This window comes from Marmota marmota, unplaced genomic scaffold, assembly GCF_001458135.2.
Source record: "Marmota marmota marmota unplaced genomic scaffold, marMar, whole genome shotgun sequence".
NCBI lineage: Eukaryota > Metazoa > Chordata > Mammalia > Rodentia > Sciuridae > Marmota > Marmota marmota.
Genome location: NW_026000026.1, coordinates 22,932,390 through 22,952,463, shown reverse-complemented (window position 1 = coordinate 22,952,463; position 20,074 = coordinate 22,932,390). Strand labels below are relative to the sequence as shown.

General features: G+C 40.1%; 1 protein-coding gene and 1 long non-coding RNA gene across 4 annotated transcripts in view; one reads left to right on the top strand and one right to left on the bottom strand.

Annotated features, from left to right (window-relative positions):
* Positions 1 to 9,886, bottom strand: part of Gss (glutathione synthetase) — a 40,595-nt gene extending 30,709 nt beyond the window's left edge. The window contains exons 1-2 of one of the 3 annotated variants that reach the window (XM_015481426.2): positions 9,777 to 9,886; positions 5,665 to 5,799 (exon numbers count right to left, since the gene is read on the bottom strand). In XM_015481426.2, the coding sequence (XP_015336912.1) occupies positions 5,665 to 5,793 (129 nt within the window). In that variant the 5' untranslated portion in view covers positions 5,794 to 5,799; positions 9,777 to 9,886. Of the gene's footprint in view, positions 1 to 5,664; positions 5,800 to 7,574; positions 7,594 to 9,776 lie in introns of those variants that run through there. The other 2 variants (XM_015481417.2, XM_048811080.1) reach the window with 2 other exon arrangements.
* Positions 9,887 to 9,920: 34 nt separating this feature from the next.
* LOC125619010 lies at positions 9,921 to 20,074 on the top strand. Its single transcript, XR_007350472.1, has 3 exons — positions 9,921 to 10,061; positions 13,720 to 13,840; positions 19,454 to 20,074. It is a non-coding gene; the product is annotated as an uncharacterized LOC125619010 (long non-coding RNA).

Genomic DNA, 20,074 nt, shown 5'->3' with positions numbered 1-20,074 from the left:
TGCATGGTAATAGAAGGAGACCCTCAGGGTTACACAGTGGAGGAGGTAGAGAGAGAGGAGGGGAGGGGAGGGGAGAGGTGGGGAGGGGGGAGTGTGGAGGATGGGAAAGGCAGGGGAGCACAACAGACACTAGGATGGCAATTTGTAAATCAATGGATGTGTAACTGATGTGATTCTGCAATCTGTGTATGGGGTGAAGGTGGGAGTTCATAACCCACTTGAATCAAAGTGTCAAATATGATATGCCAAGAAATTTGTAACGTTTTGAACAACCCACAATAAAAAATTAAAAAAAAAAAAAAAAAGACAAAACTGAGCAAGGATATTTGTAAGAGTAAGGTTTATTCAGCCTGAGGGCTTCATGATCTAAAACGGGAATTACTGCAGATTATGTAAAGGGTGATCTAATATCCTGAGTGTATATGTGATGGCTACAGGGCATTTCCTTGTCTTTAAAGAGTCAGAAGATTGCCTTCCTCAACACCTCCAGCTGGTTAAAAAACTCAAGTTTTTCTGATAAAGACTTCCCTCTGGCTCTGACCCCAGGATTCATTATTGCCCTCTTGAATTTTTGGATTAATGGCGCACATGTGTTCTCTGTTGCCCACAAGCTAAAGGTATAAACACCTGATATCTCGTTTTGAGGAGACAAGAACATAGAATAACATGGTTCTACTGTTAGAAAAACTATCACACAGGCATGAAAACAGCATTCTGCTTTGCAGTCAGGAAAGCAACAGAGAATAACAGGAAATGTGATGAGGAGACAGGCTGGGTAGGTGCCCCCCACCCCTCTTCCCCAAGACTTTTTTCTTTTAATGTTAGCTCTGATTTTTAAACACTCTGATTAAAAACAAAATACTGTTAATAATTCCTGTCTCTGGAAGGAAGAGACTTACTGTACCCTTAAAGCCCTTTGAATTTTGTATCCTGTTCATGTATTACCTATTCAAAAACTGCATTAACTCAAAACACTGTAGGAGCCAAATCTTTGACTTGCAAGTGGCTGGCCTGCAGCCCAGATCCACAAGGTAAAGTTCACACTCCTACTCCACCCTGCATTCAGTGCCTCTTGGCGATCTGAATTGGCCTGCCTTCATTTCTACAATATTCCTGCCTTTCAGTTACATTCTCTTGAATACTTTTTTGTCTTTGCCTACTTTTGGGCCCCTGCTATGCTATTTCTTTCCCCCATCTGTTTTTTAAGATCTAGCAATACCACCCCTCATCTCAACCTTCTAATCATAATGAATTACTTCTTCTTCCAGGTGTCTTAAGAGAGGCAGTAAAGCTCAGATGTTCAGAGCGTGGTCTCAGAAGCCAAACCTCTTGGGTTTCAATTCTGGCTCTGCCAATTATTCCACCATTTAAATGACCTCAGGCAAGTTACTTAACTTGTCTGGACTGTGGTTTTCTCATCTCTGTTAAATGAGTCAGCAATTCCCAAGTGTTTAGAATAGTGCATGACACAGTAAATACTATATTGTACAACTATGTTTTCTCATATTTAATTTTGACATTATTTAATTTCGTTTTGGGTATGTTCTCCAAATAAACCCTGAGCTCCAAAGGCTGGGGCTTCTGGCTGACTTACCTCTGCTCTCAGTATCTAGGACGATCTGACATAGAGCAGGCAACAGGTAAAGATGTGGAATGAGTGCTGGGGATATAGCCCAGTTGGTAGAGTGCTTGTATGCAGAAGGCCCTGGGTTCGATCCCCAGCACCACAAAAGAAAAACCAAAAACATAAAAAGATTTGGAATGAAATCACACACACATATGCACACACACTTCCTGTTTAAATGTATGGTATGTCAAGATCATTGTATTGTCATAAGCAACTAATAAAAAAAAAGAAGAAATCTCATTGAGGATTGTGCCTTTCCTAGGCTCCATTAATTCCCAGAAAGACTAAGTGTTGGAGCTTTACATAAACCTATTTATTAACAGAAGAAATAAAGGCTTAAATGGGAAAATATGTTGCATCCTAGATTCAGGCAAACAATTCACCAAATCTAGGCTCACAAACCAAGGAATTTTATTGCCAAAGCCAGAGGCAGGCCTTTTACAGTATCAGCCCGCTTTAGATGATGGCCATTCTCATATGCTTGGGTCATATTACTGAGTCTGGACTCTCCAGTTGGCCCATACTAGCCTGGGGACTGGGAGACGGCTGGGGACACATTAAAAACTGATATACAAGGGGGCCTCAATGTAGGACTGAAAGCAATAGCCTGGATAAACCAAAGTGGAAGAGTGCCACTGAGGTCATCCCCATTCCATATGATATAGTTCCTTAGGTGCCAGAATTACCTGTTCTCTCACAAAATATAGATTGCAAAGTTAGTATGTCAGTTTAAAGCACATATTATGATCCAGTCCTATGAATAATTTGACTTAGGATTTCTAACACTATTGCTTTTGACAACAAATCATTGACTTATATTTACATCTGAAAAGGCAGATTGCATGAACACAGGTTACTTTTAATAGCATATAGTTCAGAAAACTTGAGGATACATTGTTAATCTGTGACTTGAGATTTTTAAAAATTATTTTATTAATCTTATAGTATCTTGGCTTCATAAGCAGGATAGCTTATGCATGGATACATGAATACAACTTATATGGCTTAAAAAATAGATATTCTAAAACATGTAAGTAGAGATTTATCAGAGCAATTAGACCTGGTTCATACGAAATATTAATACATGCAAATTGAGATATTTTATAGTGAAATTATTTTGCATATTTGTTAACATAACTCATATTTTTGTATACTTTGGGTCTGTATTTTTCTATTATATATCTAAATTTTCTGCATGACATTTTTTGGGGATAATTTTTCTGTGGTGTGTGCATGATAAATAGATTGCCCTAGTTTTTAAAAAAAGCTGCTAAAATCAACAGGCAGTGCTCCTTTTCCAAGCCATTTTCATACTTTTCCAAGCCATTTCATAGAGTGAGCTTGTAACTTCCTTGTAGTCTTTACCTCTTGTAGAAATATTTTTACTATCTTTCCAGGCACACAGTAGAATCGAGGGAACTAGACTTGCTGGGGATAGGTGCAGGTCATGTGGCATTTTTCCTCTGGTGGATTATTTGAGGGGACTTGCCTCCATGTGGCCTAACCAGGCAGTTTCCCTGCCCCGATCTGTTCTCTTTTGAATGAATGGTTTCACACAAACTAATAGAAAACAGAGTTTTATAACAAGTCCCCCCCACTCCAGCCCCGCAAACCTGGCATTTATAAAAAGAGGAAACTAGAAGGAAGGGAGGGAGGAAGGAAGGAAGGAAGGAAGGAAGGAAGGAAGGAAGGAAGGAAGGAAATTGGTTTTTGCTATGAACCATTTCCACGATGCTTTTTTTGGTGTGTGTGTGTGTTGCTGGGGATTGAGCTCAGAGCCTTGTGCATATGAGGCAAGCACTCTACCAACCCCTCCATAGTGCCATTTTAATACTTGAGCGACTCTTAGGGTTACCATCTGCCTTAAATCTATTTTTTACATTTTCAGAAATAATCACTGTTTAACAAATTTCTGTATCTAATTCAGGGTTCACTTGGAACTTATTAATTAATGGCTCCATGGCAGTATATCAGCAGGCAACTGGAAAATTTTCCTAGGCCATGAGACTAGACAATCCATGATTCCATTAACTAAACTTGGAGCAAAGTGGTTAATAAAGAAAAAAGTGGTAAATAAGGAAATATTTTAGCAAGGATGGTGGAATGTGATGGCCATCATTATACAAAGTACATGTATGAAGACTTGAATTCGGTGTCAACATACCTTATATACAAACAGAGATATGAAAAATTGTAGTATATATGTGTAGTAAGAATTGTAATGCAAAAAAAAAGTACAGGTATAATGGCATAAATTGACATGAACATACTTTATATACCGAGATTCGAAAAATTGTGCTCTGTATGTATAATAAGGATTGTAAGGCATTCCACTGTTGTCATGTATTTTAAAAAAATAATAAAATCAATAAAAAAATGTTTATAGCTACACAATTCACAATAGCTAAACTGTGGAACCAATCTAGATGCCCTTCAGTAGATGAATGGATAAAGAAACTGTGATGTATATATATATACACAATGGAATATTACTCAACATTAAAAGAGAATAAAATTATGGCATTTGCAGGTTAAAAAAAAAGGAAATATTTTTTAAAATTAATCAAAATAGTAGAGCTCCCCTGGGTTTAATCCCCAGTATCACAAAAACAAAACAAAACAAAAATAACAAATAAAACAAAAACAAAAGTGTACAAAAAAGCTTGTCTAGAAAGCTTCTTTGTGTTAAAAATGAGAAAAAGTCTATATAGTTATTTACCTTTAGGAATCAACTACTTGAAAGGACAAATAAAAATACTAAAACATAGACTGCCTTCAGGATAGGGGAATTGGGTAACTAGGGAATGTGGAAAGGAAGGTTAAATTGTAAACTCATAACTTTTGAATTTTGGGTTCTTTTAAACTTTGAACTATGAAAATGTATTACCTAATAACAAAAGAGACAAGTTTTGTTTTGTTTTTTAAGGATGAGGGGTTTTTGTTTGTTTATTTGAGATGAGGTCTCACTATATTGCTCGAGCTGGTCTTAAATTGGTGGGCTCAATTGATCCTTTTGCCTCAGCCTGCCTAGTGGGACATGGTGGTACAAGCTCAGATGCCCATCTGAAGGATGAGATTTAAAAAAAAAAAATTATATGATTTGCACTCAGCAGTTCTACTTTTAAATATCAACCCTAGAGAAACACTTATAGAGGGGCCTAAACAGGCATGTATGTGGATATTCCCTGTTGTGTGTTCTGTAGTTAACCCTAACCCTCACCCTAGCCCTGTTGTGTTATCTGTTATATCAGAAGTCACCTAGATGGCCAACAGGAGAGAAAAGTTAAGTTGTGACCCATCTACATCTGGAATGCTATGCATCAGAGAGATACCGACTCTAAGGAAGATGTTAGAAAGACTTCTAAGGGAGTTTGTAAAAACAAAAACCAAAAATATATCACAGAATAATATGTATGATCCAGTTTGTTTTTTTTTAAACTATGAATTTCTACAGAAAAAGACTTGAAAGGATATATCTCAACCCAATTACTAAGAAGGTAGTGTGATTAGGGAGGGCTTAAAAAATACTAGCTCCTGGGTTGAGGTTGTGGCTCAGTGGCAGAGCACTTGCCTACATGTGTGAGGCACTAGGTTCGATTCTCAGCACCACGTATCAATAAATAAAAGTTCATTGACAGCTTAAAATATGTGTGTGTGTGTGTGTGTGTGTATAGACTTCCCTTAGAAGTCTTTCTATATATATATATATAATACTTGCTCCCTAGACAGAGTGCTTTATGTGAATTATCTTCTTTACCTACCCAACTAGGTAGCTCCCATTATTTGCAGCTGAGAGAAGTTAAGTAACTTGCCTAAGTCATACTTTGAGCCCCCGATTTAAATTTGATTACTCCAGCATGCTGTACTTTTACTTTATGTATGTCTTGAGGACAATTTTAAGTATTGAACAAAATAAAATAAAGCAAAAGAGATGTGGTCTCTGAGCCAAAAGATCTCCCCTCAGTCTGGCAGGGCCAGGCAATGGGCAGGGGGATTGGAGAAGGGTAGTCAGGTTGTGGGGAGGCTCTAGGACTTACATCTGAGGAACTGGGCTCCTGTGTGGTCCGCAGCAACACGCCCTCAGCCAGGGCCCGGTCCACAGCCTGCCGAGCCAACTCTTCCAGCAGCTGCTCATCTTGCAAGAGGCTCCCCCAGCTGGTGGCCATCCCAACCTGTGACAGAGAGCTTGGTGACACATGGCCTGGGGCCCATCAACCACTGAAACACTGTAATACCTTGGTTGGGTACCCTAAAAGACACTGTGGTACAGAGAAGTGAACACTGGCTAGTCCCAGCTCTTCACTTCCATATACACAAAACAACTTAACCAAGTATTTCTATGGCCATTCTCTCTTTTGATTTCTAATACAGCAATGGCATTATTCTCACAGTAAGGAAATGGAGCTCTGAAAATGAAATGTCTTGCCCTATGTACTGACTGGTAAAGCCTAGACCTGAACTCAGGTCTCTATGCTCTAGCCTAATACTCTTCGTTGCAGAAAGAAGCATTAATGTCATATGTGATTGGGACAAGTTCCCTCCCTTCCTAGAGATACAGATTCCCTGTTTGTAAAACAGAGGCATGGGAGAAATGAGTTGTTTCCAAAAGTGGACAAACAGGGCTGGGGATATAGCTCAGTTGGTAGAGTACTAGACTTGCATGTACAAGGCCCTGGCTGGGTTCAATCCCCAGCATCCAAAAAAAAAGTAGATAAACATTCTAGGTTGCTTGAAGAAATACATATATTCTGAGACTCTACTCCAGAGATTCTGATTCAAAGAGGTCCAACAGGAGGAAGAGGTTGAAGCTTACATTTTTTATGGGTCTTCTTGGGATGGGGACCATTACAGTAGATTAATTTCCCTTCTTATTCCAACAACCCATGTCAGCAGATCTCAAATAATTACATAGGAGGCAGGGAGGGAACCTTTTGTGGAATACCATGAAATGCAGAGACGGTGAACTCCTCCCTCATACTAATCAAAATCAAACATGTTAAGAGAAAACAATTACATTCTATGTATAGATATCTATCATTACAACATCTAATGAGAAAAAATATATATTTTTAAATAATTTTTTAAGAGAAAATATTTTTGAGAAATCACATTAGCAGAATAGAAATGACTGAAACCACCAAGCACAATGGCACATGCGTGTAATCCCAGCGACTCAGGAGGCTGAGGCAGGAGGATCACAAGTTTGAGGCCACCCTGGGCAACTTAGCAAGACCCTGTCTCACAACAAAAAGGGGTGGAGATGCAGCTCAATGGTAAAGTGCCCAAGGTTCAATCTCCAGTACCAAATTGAAAAACAAACACCAAAAAGCAGAAACCCAAGTACCTAGTGTAATAGAAGAAATCTGACTGATAGCTCAAAGACACACAGAGGTGTACCAACTCACGGCTTGCTACTCATTCATTTGGCATCAGGCCTTGGGAATCTAGAAAGCCCTAGATAAAAATGGAATTGCCAGTCACTGGTTTTGTTCTGACCTATTGTCATTTAATTTTGAGAGCAGAACATGTCTGCTCAACTCAGTGGTTCCCAGGAAGAGAGTCAGTAAATGAGAGGTAACCTACATCACATTCAGCTCTGCCCCCTTCTCATGACAGAGCTAGTGTTAGGCCAATTGTGCAAGTCTGCTGGCCTCAGCACAATGTTTTGAAACAATGAGCATGTGATCTCAAGAGAGCCCTGATGACACCCCTGTTGGGCGACAGATGACAATAGTCATAGTAAAGAACAAGGCTCTGGAGTCCGTCAGACCTGTGTTTGAGTACACAATATTATTTCCCTTATAAGTAACTTCACTATATGGATTAAATGAGAAAAATCTGTGTGAAGTTTCTCAGCAGTGTTTGGTGCTTGTGTTATTCTATTTTCTGTTACTATAATGAAATACCTGAGGCTGGATAACTTTATAAAGAGATTTATTTAGCTCACAGTTTTGGAAATTCAAGGACATGGCAGTGGCTTTGGTGAGGTCCTCATGCAGATGGCATTACAAAGGCGGGAATGCAACTGAGGGGAAGCCAAAGAAAGTGATTCTGAGGTTAGCCTCACTCTTTTCTGATACTGGGGATTGAACCCAGGGGCACTTCATCTCTGAGCCACATCCCCAGCCCTTTTAATTTTTTATTTTGAGACAAAGTCTCACTAAGTTGCATAGGTCTCACTAAATTCCTGAGACTGGCCTCAAACTTGTAATCCTCCTGCCTCAGCCTCCCGAGTTGCTGGGATTACAAGTACTGCACCCAAACAGTCTCACTCTCTTTATTTTTTATTTTTACAGTACTGGGGATTGACTACAGGACTTTGCACATGTAATGAGCTATATCCCCAGTCCTTTTTGCTTTTTGATATAAGGGACTAAATTGTGCAGGCTGACCTCGAAACTTGTGATCCTCCTTCTTCAGTCTCCTGAATAGTTGAGATTATAGGCATGTACCACTACACTCAGCTAAGCTCACTCTTATAACAACTTACTCCCTTGAGAACTAACTCTGGGTCCCACAAATACTATCTTAATTCCTTCCAAGAGCAGCTATCCCAGTGACATAAGGACTAAGTCTCATCTTTAAAAAAAATTTTTTTAAGCTGTAGATGGACACAATATCTCTATTTATTTATTTTTTAAAATGTGGTGCTGAGGATCTAACCCAGCGCCTCACACATGCTAGGCAAGTGTTCTACCACTGAGCTACAACCCAGGTCTACTAGGTCCCCATCTTTAAAAAAGTCCCACCACCTCCCAACATCACCATACTGGGCATGGGGACCAAGCCCCCAATACATGAACCCCTTGGGGATACACTCAAAGGTATCCAAACCATAGCACAGCTCTACACCTGAGGTTTTTTAATTTTTTAAACTGGTCATATAGCAGCCAGGCAGTAGAACCAAGACAAGAACCCATGACTTTGACATTAGAGAAATAAGATACTCCCTTAGTCTGCATCTCTCCACACCTATGGGATTCCAACTGTCAGCTGCTGGGCTTTTGTTTTGTTGGCAAACACTGATTTGCATGTAAAGCCAGGCCTTAGGCTAGATACTGGGATCATAAAAAAAGACCATCACTTCGAAGAAAAGTTCTAACTGGGACCTTTTTTTCTCAATCTATAGTCTCCATCTTTGTGCCTTAATTCTGTTTTGCTGATGATGCTCAAATCTATATTCTCACAGCAGTACTTTCCTGATGGTCAAAGTCGAATATCCAACACTTCCTGGAAATCTCCACACAACCAGAGAATTTTTTGTTGTTGTTGTTGTCTCAACAAAAATCTGCTTCTCTGATGAACCTCACCCTGGCACCCAAGCCTCGCGTGTACTTCTCTCCATTCTACTCCAACTTTGTGGATTCTGCTGCCTAAATACATAGTTTTGAATTCTTCCCTGTGCATCTCCACTGTTAGTAGCAGAGCTCCGCCCACCGTCTTCTCTTCGCTGTGCACCAACCAGATTCAGAATGAAGCATCTTCATGATGCACCAGCCTTGCTCCCTGTACCAGGCCTTGGCAGGTGCTGTTTCCCCTTGGGAACATTCCCCTCCACTCTGATTTAGTTTGGGTAGCTTTCTCTGTTCTTCTCTATCCAGGGCTTCTACAGTCCATTGATTTTTCTCGGTACCACAGCAAATGCATTTGTGTTGGTTACGTTTCTAGCTGATGCTAACGCTTACAACTGTATTCAATGAACCTTAAATAAGTCAATCACCAACGCCCACAAGGAAAGCCGGTCGGACTTTATCACCAGGGCGGGGCCCGTACCTGCCCAGAGCTCTGGGCAAAGACGTGTTCTCCCGTCTTAGCTTGTCCTTGACTGGCCCGCTCGCTCCCACCAGGAACAAAGTTTGTTTCTAATCGCTCCCAGTTTTTTTTTTTTTTTTTTATTTTCCCTTTAAACCCTGATTCTAGTCTCAATAGCTCTGTGTCCCCGACACCCGCCCGATCTGGAAAATCTGGGATCAACACGCGCTAGCCCAACCCCCGTCACTGGACACAAGTTTCTCAGTGCCTGAGATAGGTTTGAGCTACAAGAGCTCCAGCTCTCTGCGTTCCAATTGCTGGCCTGACCCCTCCCTCACAGCTTTCCTCCAGAGGAAATCTGACCCTCGCCAGCCGCCGTTGCCGAGCCCCAACCTACTAGTTCGTGGTCCCGTTGCGCACCGCACTCAGGCCCCTCGCGCCGTTACCCAAGACTTAGGGGGCGGGGTCTCGGGGCAGGTCTGTGCGCTTGCGCGGACCGCCCCCGCTAGGCTTAAAGGGTAGGGCGGGGAAGAGACCAGTGCCGGTGGAGGTGGACGGCGGCCGGGAAGGGGCAGTCCGTGTGAGGGCGATCTTAGTTTTAAGGGTTTCTCTCCTGCACTCAGGCAGACCTGGACTTGGGAAGTACAAGGAGGGGTCAGGCTGGGTCAGCGGGGTGCTGCGGGTATGCTCAGTTCATAGAGCGTCAGAGCTGTCGACGTCTAGTATAGATGGGGAAACTAATGCTCAGATGGGACAGTCACGATCTCAGGGACACCCGGGGGATAGGGGCGGGGGTGGGCGTGGTAAGAGAGTCTTAGGGGGGGGACCGACACAAGGTCGTTGTGGCTTGTTAGGCGCTGAGCCAGCATTGGAACCCAGGTTATTTTCCCAGACCCGACAAATTCCAGAAAAACGCACCTGATTTTTTTCACCTAGGGTAGCAGTATGGCAAGCCTTAGAGCAGAAGGAACGCATTTTCATTTTTTCCTGGAATTTTGAAGTTAGGAGTGTTCGAGGGTGACCCAGTGTTTCTCAAACTCTTCGGATGCCTCTTGCATCGGGATCTGGGGAAGTTTAGGTTTTTTACTTTTTATTTTTTTAATATATGGATTCATGATCCTACCTTATTCCTGGCAGCCTCCAACGTCATAACTGTTTCTTCTCCCTAGGTTAGGAGACAATTGTTTGCAATTTGAAGCACCTAATGAGAATTTTAGTTAAGTTACACGAAATGTCTGTTTCTGAACCTCAGGGGGGATATGAAGTAGTATTATAACGGTCCTCAACTGACAGGGAAAAAAAGGTCGCTGTATTAACCAGAAACAAAAGTTATTTCTAACACAGCATGAATGTAAAAATTTAAAAATGGGACCCAGGGTTTTCTGTGCAGGTTCCCCACTTCCAAGATGGGTGCCCAGTGACATGTATGGGTTATCTCTTGGTGAGATTTAGGGAGGATTCCAGACCTTAACAGCCCTTTGGTTGAGTCCCCTCACATTGTAGCAGATAAGGCTGCTTAATTCTTATTTTGTAGGTGTGGCAGCTGAACCTCAGAAGTTAAGTGCCTTGTTCAAAGTGACCCAGTTTGTGGTGGGTCTAGGTCTTTTTAGCAGGGCTTTGCCTTTCTTGCTCCCTCTACCGACATGCTTTGCCCCTACAACTGGCATGACCAATATCCTTGTCTTTCAGGTGTTTTCTCCTTAGATGCCACCCCATCCCACCCCACCAATATGTATTACATAACCCTGTGAGTGTTCTAATAGTGATTAGTACCTGAAATTATTACTTTTATTTGTCTGTTGTTTCCCTCTGCTGAAATGTGAGCTCCATCAAAATCGTGCCAATATTGTCTTTTCACCACTTTTCACACTTTTCCCAGCACCTGAAATGGTTCCTGCCACATAATAGATGCTCAATAACATTTGACGAATGATGGAAATAGGTTAGGAAGGGAGGATGACTGGATACTGATGTTTATTGAGAATTTAGGATGTTTCAGGTACTTCTCACAAATTATCTCATTTAATGTCCTCAGTCTTTCAAGATAAATTCTGTTTTCTCCATTGAATGGATAAGAAAGCATACAAAGTGAGTCAAGTGTTTTGTTAATTTTGATACTTAGATTCCTTCAAGAATCTTCATTAGACACAAAATTTTGCATGTACTATGTGGAGGAATCCCCAGATCTTCTCAGACCCTCTTGGGAATCTCAGATCAAGAAACTCAAGATGAGGGCTAGGGTTGTGGCTCAGTGGCAGAGTGCTTGCCTTGCACATGTGAGGCACTGGGTTCAATCCTCAGCACTACATAAAAATAAATAAACAAAGTTAAAAAAAATAAAAGAAACTCAGGATGAGGGAACTTACCTAGGGTCTTTCTGGCACCAAGCCTTTGCTGGGTCCTTACTCCATGGCAAGGATGGATTCCATTTACTGGACTACAAGGAACCTGTAGATTCTGGAGCAGAGGGAGATGATGATGCACAGAGCTTTTGGTGTCCCAGATCTGGATGTAAATCCTCACTCCACAACCTACCACTGTGATTATGGGCAGGTCATCTCACTTCTGAATCTTACTTGCCTCATTTTCAAAATGGAATCTGTTTTTTCCTAATGTTAACTACTCTTCATTGATCTGGTCATTAAGTTCCAGGTCCTTGGCTAATGACTTTACAGTCATTACATCACTTTTAGCCACAATCCTAGTGGGGGGCTACTGTATAAGATCAGTAGTCTTATGGTTTGTGTGCATCTCTTTTTCTCACTCTCTCTTTTTTTTTTTTTGGTAATGTGAATTAAACCCAAGGGCACTTTACCACTGAGCCACATCCCCAGACCTTTAATTTTTTATTTTTAATTTTGAGACAGGGTCTTGCTAAATTGTGGAGGTAGCCTTGAACTTGGATTACAGGCATGTGCCACTGCTCCCGACTGTCGTCTCCATTTTACAGTGAGAGAAGTGAAGGCTTGAAGAGTGTCCTGACTTGCCAGATAAGACTGCTTGGCCCTGTTAGACATTTGCCTCCCCACCCTCCTACTTTACAATGTCCATGAACTCATACTTTCCCAAGCTGACTGTTGAATTCATTGACATCTCTGTTCTAGAGTTTGTGGGAACATTGGAGTATAAATTAGGTGAAAAAAAAATACAAGGAGGGCTGCACTGCAGTATGAATGGAAATCTGTCCCTTAACTTTGTGCCTTGCTTTTGCCCTCGTGAGGGCCTCTTTCCAAGTCTGGACTGGGCCTTTTGATTGGGACACCTCCCATTCCCAATGTCTGCATTGCACGTGTTCTGCATCTGTGCACATGCCTGTTATCTCTTTTTAGCAAGTGACAACACCCTGCCTGGCATCATTATTTATGAGAATATCTCCCCAGATGGCTGGAGGTCACTGTTTTGGCCTTTCACAGTGGAATTCCTCTGCCTTCTGTCCCCCAGCATGGCCTGGCCCAGTGGTGCTGCTCAGGAAATGCCCGTGGAATCAAAGTGAGGACTGTCCCATGTGTTGAGGATTTACTGTGTGCCAGGCCTGTCCTGACACTTTATATGTGCTATCTCATTTACACTCCTACAGTGCTGGGAGGGAAAAGTTACTGTTCTTATTTTACTGAGAAGACACAGACTTAGAGACTGGGACTTTGCTTTAGGCCCGCTCTCAGTGACTGATGGCACCAGGAATGGCTCTAGGGCCATGCTCTCGTTGTACATGATGAACTCGTGGAGGGGCTATGGGCTGACAAAGGGGACACACACATCTAGGGTGCAGGATCCTCAGAGACCTTCTACTTACAAGCTTCTAATCTAGCTCTCATTTTTTTGTGAGCAAAGAGAAGCCCAGAAGTAAAATGGCTTACTTATACTGTTTTCTATACTTATTACTTCTCCACTTACTTTTGGACAGGATGGGAACTGGTTTTACTCTTCATTGAACCACCCCCCATAGTTCAGTGCTTAATCTAGGTCTAAACTCAGTAAATAATTTTTAACTTTTGTTAATTATGATAACATTGCAAAAGATATAAATATTAATGTAATGAACACCCACATACCTACTATACAGATTATGAAATAAAACATTGCTAATATAGTAATCCCCTCTTATCTGGGGAGAATGTATTCCAAGACCCCCAGCAGATGCCTGAAACCACAAATAGTACCAAACTCTTTAAACTGTATTTTTCCTTTATGTACATGGTTATGGTAAAGTTTAATTTATAAGTTAAGCACAGTAAGAGATTATTAAGTAATAATGAAGAAATTCTAACAATGTATTGTAATAAAAGTTATTTAAACCTTATGAATTGTTATTTTAAAATTTTTCTGCTCAATATTTTCAGACCACTGTTGACCACAAGTAACTAAAACAATGGAAAGTGAAACCTGGATAAGAGGAGAACTACTGTGTAACTGAAGACCCATGTGTGCCCCACCACGAATGACCTCTCCCTGTGCCCCCAGGTAATGACTCTCCTGAATTGAGTGTTTATTATCCCCACGCAACTTTGTTTCTTTTGTTAATGTGATGCTTGAGATCAAACTTGTGGCCTTGTGAGTGCTAAATACACATTTTATCCCTGGGATATGTGCCCAGTCTCCTATGCAACTTTTTATTGAGATATAACTCATACCATAAATTCAGTGGTTTTTATTATATTTATAAGCTTGTGCAACCATCACCACTAATTCCAGTACACTTTCATTACTCTGTAAAAGAAGCCCCATATCCATTAGCAGTCATTCCCCATTCTTCCCTCACCCAGCTCTGGAAATAGGTAATTTAATTTCTGACTCTATGAATTTACCTATTCTGAATATTTCATATAAATGCAGTCATATAATTTGTGGCCTTTTGTGAGTTGTTTCTTTCATTTAGCCTATTTGAGGATTCAGCCATTCATTTAAATGATAAACATTAGGGTTGTTTCCACTTTCCTTTTTAAAATTTTTTTAGTTGATGATGGACCTTTATTTTAATTATTTATTTATATGCGGGGCTGAGAATCAAATCCAGTGCCTCACACATGAGAGGCAAGCACTCTACCACTGAGCCACAACCCCAGACCTATTTCCACTTTTTGCTATTACGAATAATGCTGCTCTGTGCTCATGCACAGGTTTTTTTGTGAGTATTTTCAATTCTCTTGAGTAGATATCTAGAAGTGGAATTTCTGGATTACATGTTTAACTTTTTTGAGGAATTTCTGTTTTCCAAAGTGGCTGCATGTGTCAGAGTTTCTGTTTTTACATCTTTACCGGTATTTGTCTGTCTAATTATGGTTATCCTAGTTGGTGTGAAGTGGCATCTTATTGTGTGTTTGTTTTTTCGTTTTTTTTGTGGTGCTGGGAATTGAACCCAGGTCCTTGTGCATGCGAGTCAAGCACTCTACCAACTGAGCTATATCCCCAGTCCCTATTGTGTTTTTTTAAATATATTTTTAGTTGTTGATGGACCTTTATTTTAATTATTTATTTGTATGTGGTGCTGAGAATCGAACCCTCACACATGCTAGGCAAGCACTCTACCACTGAACTACGACCACAGCCTTGATTGTGGTTTTGATTTGCATTTTTCTAATGATTAATGATGTTGAGCATCTTTTCATGTGCTTATTGACCATTTGTGTTTCTTCCCGAGAGAAATGTCTGTTTAAAATCTCTCATCCATTTAAAAATTTTAAGAGCTCTTTATATATTTTAGATACTAGACTTTTATTAGATATATGATTTGCATGTATTCTTTCCCATTCTATAGTTGTCTTTCCAATTGTGTCTTTTGAAGCACAAATGTTTTTAAATTTTTATGAAATCCAGTTTATCTAGTTTTTTCTTTGGTTGGTTGCGCTTTGCATGTCATATCTAAGAAACTATTACCTAATCCAAGAACAAAGAAAAGCCTAAGTTTTCTTCTAGGATTTTTATAGTTTTAATTCATATGTAAGTCTTACTTATTTCAAGTTAATTTTTTATATGACATGAGTTAGGTCTTGTGCTTTTTTTTATTCCTTTACTAGGTATGTTTCTAAATCATATATAATACTGCTTTTCAAGTTGTTTGGACTTTGTTTTTTATAAACGTAAATGAAACTTTACGATGACACTGTTTTCCCAAAAATCCCTTTGTCCAATTGTTAAATGACTTTGTTCAAAATAAAAGTGAGCAAATAGATTGAAAAACTAGGTCTGGCTCAATTTTTAAGAAATATAATTTAATTTAATTTTTCCCCTATTATTGGTACATTATAATTATACATAATAGTGGGATTTGTTATATATTCATATGTGCACACAATAAAACAGTGTAATTTGATCAATTTCATTCCCCAGTACCTCCTCTTTCCCTCCTCTCCCTCCCCCTAATCCCCTTCTTCTATTCTCTTGGTCTCCCTTTTATTTTTGTTTTTTAATTTGTTCTAACTATACATGACAGTAGAATGCATTTTGACACATTGTACGCAAATGGAGCACAATTTCTCACTCCTCTGGCAATACATGGTGCAGAATCACACCAGTAGTGTAATTATAAGTGTATATAGGGTAATAATGTCTGTCTCATTCTACTGTTCTTCCTGTCCTCACACACCTCCCCACACTGCCCTCTGTACAATCCAAAATTCTTTCATTCTTCCTTAATCCCCCCCCCAACTATGGATCAGCATCCACTTATCAGAGAAAACATTTGGCCTTTAGTTTTGGGGGATTGCCTTATTTCACTTAGCATAATGTTCTCTAGTTCCATCCATTTACCTGAAAATGCCATAATTTCATTTTTCTTTAAGGCTGAGTAATAATCCATTGTGTATATGTGCCACATTTTCTTTATCCTTTTATCTATTGAAGGGCATCTAGGTTGGTTTCATAGTTTAGCTATTGGGAATTGAGCTGCTATAAGCATTGATGTGGCTGTGTCACTGTAGTAAGCTGATTTTAAGTCCTTTGGGTATAAACTGAGGAGTGGAATAGCTGGGTCAAATGGTGGTTCCATTCCAAGTTTTCTGAGGAATCTTCATACTGCTTTGCGGAGTGGTTGCAGCACCAATTTGCAGCCCCACCAGCAATGTATGAGTGTGCCTTTCCCCCCACATCCTCCCCAACCCTTATTATTGCTTATATTCTTAATAATTGCCATTCTGACTGGAGTGAGATGAAATCTTAGAGTAGGCTTGATTTGCATTTCTCTAATTGCTAGAGATGATGAACATTTTTCCATATGTTTGTTGATCAATTGCATTTCTTCTGCTGTGAAGTGTCTGTTCAGTTTCTTAGCCCATTTATTTATTGGGTTATTTGGGTTTTTTTGTTTTTGTTTTTGTTTTGTGTGTGTGTGTGTGTTTGAGTTCTTTATATATCCTGGAGATTGGTGCTGTATCTGAGGTGTGTGTGGTAAAGATTTTTTCACATTCTGTAGGCTCTCTCTTCACGTTAGTGATTGTTTCCTTTGCTGAGAAGAAACTTCTTAGTTTGAATCTATCCCATTGATTGATTCTTAGGTGTTTGGACTTTAAGTGATAACATATCACCTGTATGTTTGTGTAGCTTGCTTTTCTCATTTAGTGGTATGTCGAGAGTCATTCACGTTGTAAGGGTAATTCCGGTTCATGCATTTTCACAGCTCTATAGATCTCATTGCATAAAAGCACCACGTTTGTCTCTCTGTTCTCCTATGAATGGTCCATTGGGTTTTCTTTAGTATTTTTTCCATTGCACATGGCAAAGTCTAGTGAGTATACCTCTTTAAATGTTAAGGTCATGAGCAATTTGCTAGATAATATAAAATTTCTCTCCCCCATTTTTTTTTTTTTTTTACCAATTTGCATTCCTGCAAGCAATGTGTTCGAATTGCCCTTGTTCTGTGTCTTCATCAAGATATAGAATTTTCTGGGCTGGGGATGTGTCTCAAGCGGTAGTGCGCTCGCCTGGCATGTGTGCGGCCCGGGTTCAATCCTCAGCACCACATACAAACAAAGATGTTGTGTCCGCCGAAAACTAAAAAATAAATATTAAAAAAAAGATAGAGAATTTTCAGAAGTTTAATCCTTTTTGCCAGTCTAGTGATTGTGAAATGATTTCACATATTAATAGCAAAACTTATTTTTCATTAAATATTTGCATGGCTGGGTACACGGATGCTAGAAAGCAGAGTGTGCACGGCTCTTTGGTGAGGAAATAACTCTGCCTGTTGGATGATGGCAGGGCTCTGGGTTCAGATTATGTAGGCGATTTGTAGGGAGACCATGGAGCTAGGGAATGTTGGGGCAGGTTGATAACTCTGCATGTGGGAGAGGACAATTATCATCTTGAACCTAGTGAAGGCAGAGGTTAAAGTCCTGCCCTTCCATCTCTCTGAACTTTCACCAAGAGGGGAAGGGGCTGCACAAACAGCAAGGCCAGAAGGGAATTGCCTTAAGATGAGAATGGTGGCCCACAGTCTTAGAAATGACCCTTTTCCTTCTCATGATCTCGGTGTTAGTGGGTCATGCACTTTTCTGGATTATTCTGAATTTGGAGATGATGATAGTAAGAAAAAGAAAAGTAATGATCATCTACTAAATACTTATTATGTGCTATGTGCTAGCTATTGTGCTTGTTTTTTAATAAAATGTGTATTAACCTCATTTAATTCCAAATGGGACAGGTGCTGTCTCAAAGGAACAGCCACTGAGGATTTACATACAGATAGTCAGACTCTAGTGCTCTTAATCATCATGCTGTAATGTTAGCTTGGCTTCAGATGAGCCCAGGAGAACAAAGAAGGGAGAGCCTTGCCCAGGCTGGGGTGGAAGAGAAAAAGGGGTCACAATATTTTCTGGGTCTTGCATGGATGAAACAGCGGGGAGCAGAGTGAGAGGCCCAAGGAGAAGATGATTCTTAAAAGCAGTTGTCCCACTTCAGCAGACATGGCCCATTCAGCAGCCACTCGTGGCTGTTCCTCTGTACCCAGGCCCATTCTGGTTGCTGGGTTATCACAGTGCCATCTGCTGCTCCTAATTCTTGTTTTTTGTTTTATAGTTTAATGTATTTTAATAGCAAACTCATAGGAACAGCACAGAAGACCGACAACATTAAAAACATGTACTTGCATGTAGAACAACTCAGTTAGAAAAGTATAGTGATTGGATGGAATCTACTATTTGATAAAAATGCTACAAATACTATTTAGTTGCTGTCAATGAGAAATTTACTTGTTTAAAAAAAATCCAAATGCTTGCATTGCCCAGAAAAATTTAACAGTTTTATTTATAATTGTAAAATTGAATTGCTGAAACTTGTTCACTGAAACATTTTGACTTGCATTAATGTTTTACATCCCTGCATTTATATTAAAAATGCACACACAAATGAAAATGGAAAAACAGCCAGTACCTGAATTCTGTCCCCTATTTTTCCACTCACAATCATATAATTAGGTACCTTTTGACCCCATGGGAAAAAATATCTAACATTCAGAACTACCAATAACAGGAAGAAGAGAAAAAAATATTTTTGAGAATGTAATGTTTCCCATCACAGTGAATTCTTAACAACATTTTCCATGTATGTGGCATGCTAGTTGGATGTCTTGTGGCATAATTGTTACGTGTTTGCCTGCTCCTAATTCTTAAGAAATACCTAATCTTGTAGTGGAGACAGATGATAAATAAAGAAGCCAAGTAATAAATGTAATAAATTTAAAAATCAGGGTATGTCGTACAGAGGGGGATAAGAAAACATAAAGAGAAAGGACCTAATTTAGTTAATATCATCATGAAGGTCCTTTGAGGAAGTGACAACTGATCTGACACTTGAAGGGAAAGATGGAGGCAGCCTTGTCCTAGTTTAGGGAAAGAAGATTCCACGTGGAGGGAGTGGAAGATGCGAAGTCCCTGAGACAGAAAGAAGCTTATTAGTAGTTTATAAGCTCCCAGAAGGCCAGTATAACTGGAGTAGAATGAGTGAGAAGGTGGAGCTACCCAAGATAAGTCTGGGGCAGGTCATGCTGGGCCTCTTAGCTGGGGCCAACGTACAAATCTATAGTCTTCAAGTCTAAATAAGGTCTGGGGACTCAATGATGTTCTCTTCTTACTTGTCCCTAAGGATTGGATGTTGGCATACTTGGGAGTGGCTGAATTCCATTATCTGGTATGGGCAAGGGGAGGCAGGTGAAGACCATTTTGGGCACCTGTCCTTAGAAAGCTGGAACAAGAACTTGGAAGCTGTATCCCACCTGCTTCTCCAGGTATGTTTGGGTGGGGATGGCCTCAGTAGCCCAGGACACCATAGTACGTCAAACTGAGGGCTATCCAAATACCCTTCAACACTTGAATAGCTAAACAAACTGCACTGTATCCATACCACAGATTGCTACACAGCAATAAAAAGGCACAAACTTGATATAAGCAACAAATTGGATTAATCTCCAGGAAATTATGCTTAGTGGAAAAAAAGTAGTCTCAAAAGATTACATGCTGTATAATTTCATTTATATCCCATTATTGGATGACAATTTTAGAAATGAAGAATGTATTGGTGTTTGCCAAGGGTTGAGGATGGTAGGGAAGTTGGTGCAATTATAAAAGAATAACATCCAATATCTTGGTGATGGTGGATCCACAAACCTACACAGGTGATAAAACTAAAGAACTTAATGCATGCGTGCATACACACATACACACACACACACACACACACACTAGTATATGTAAAACTGGGTACATC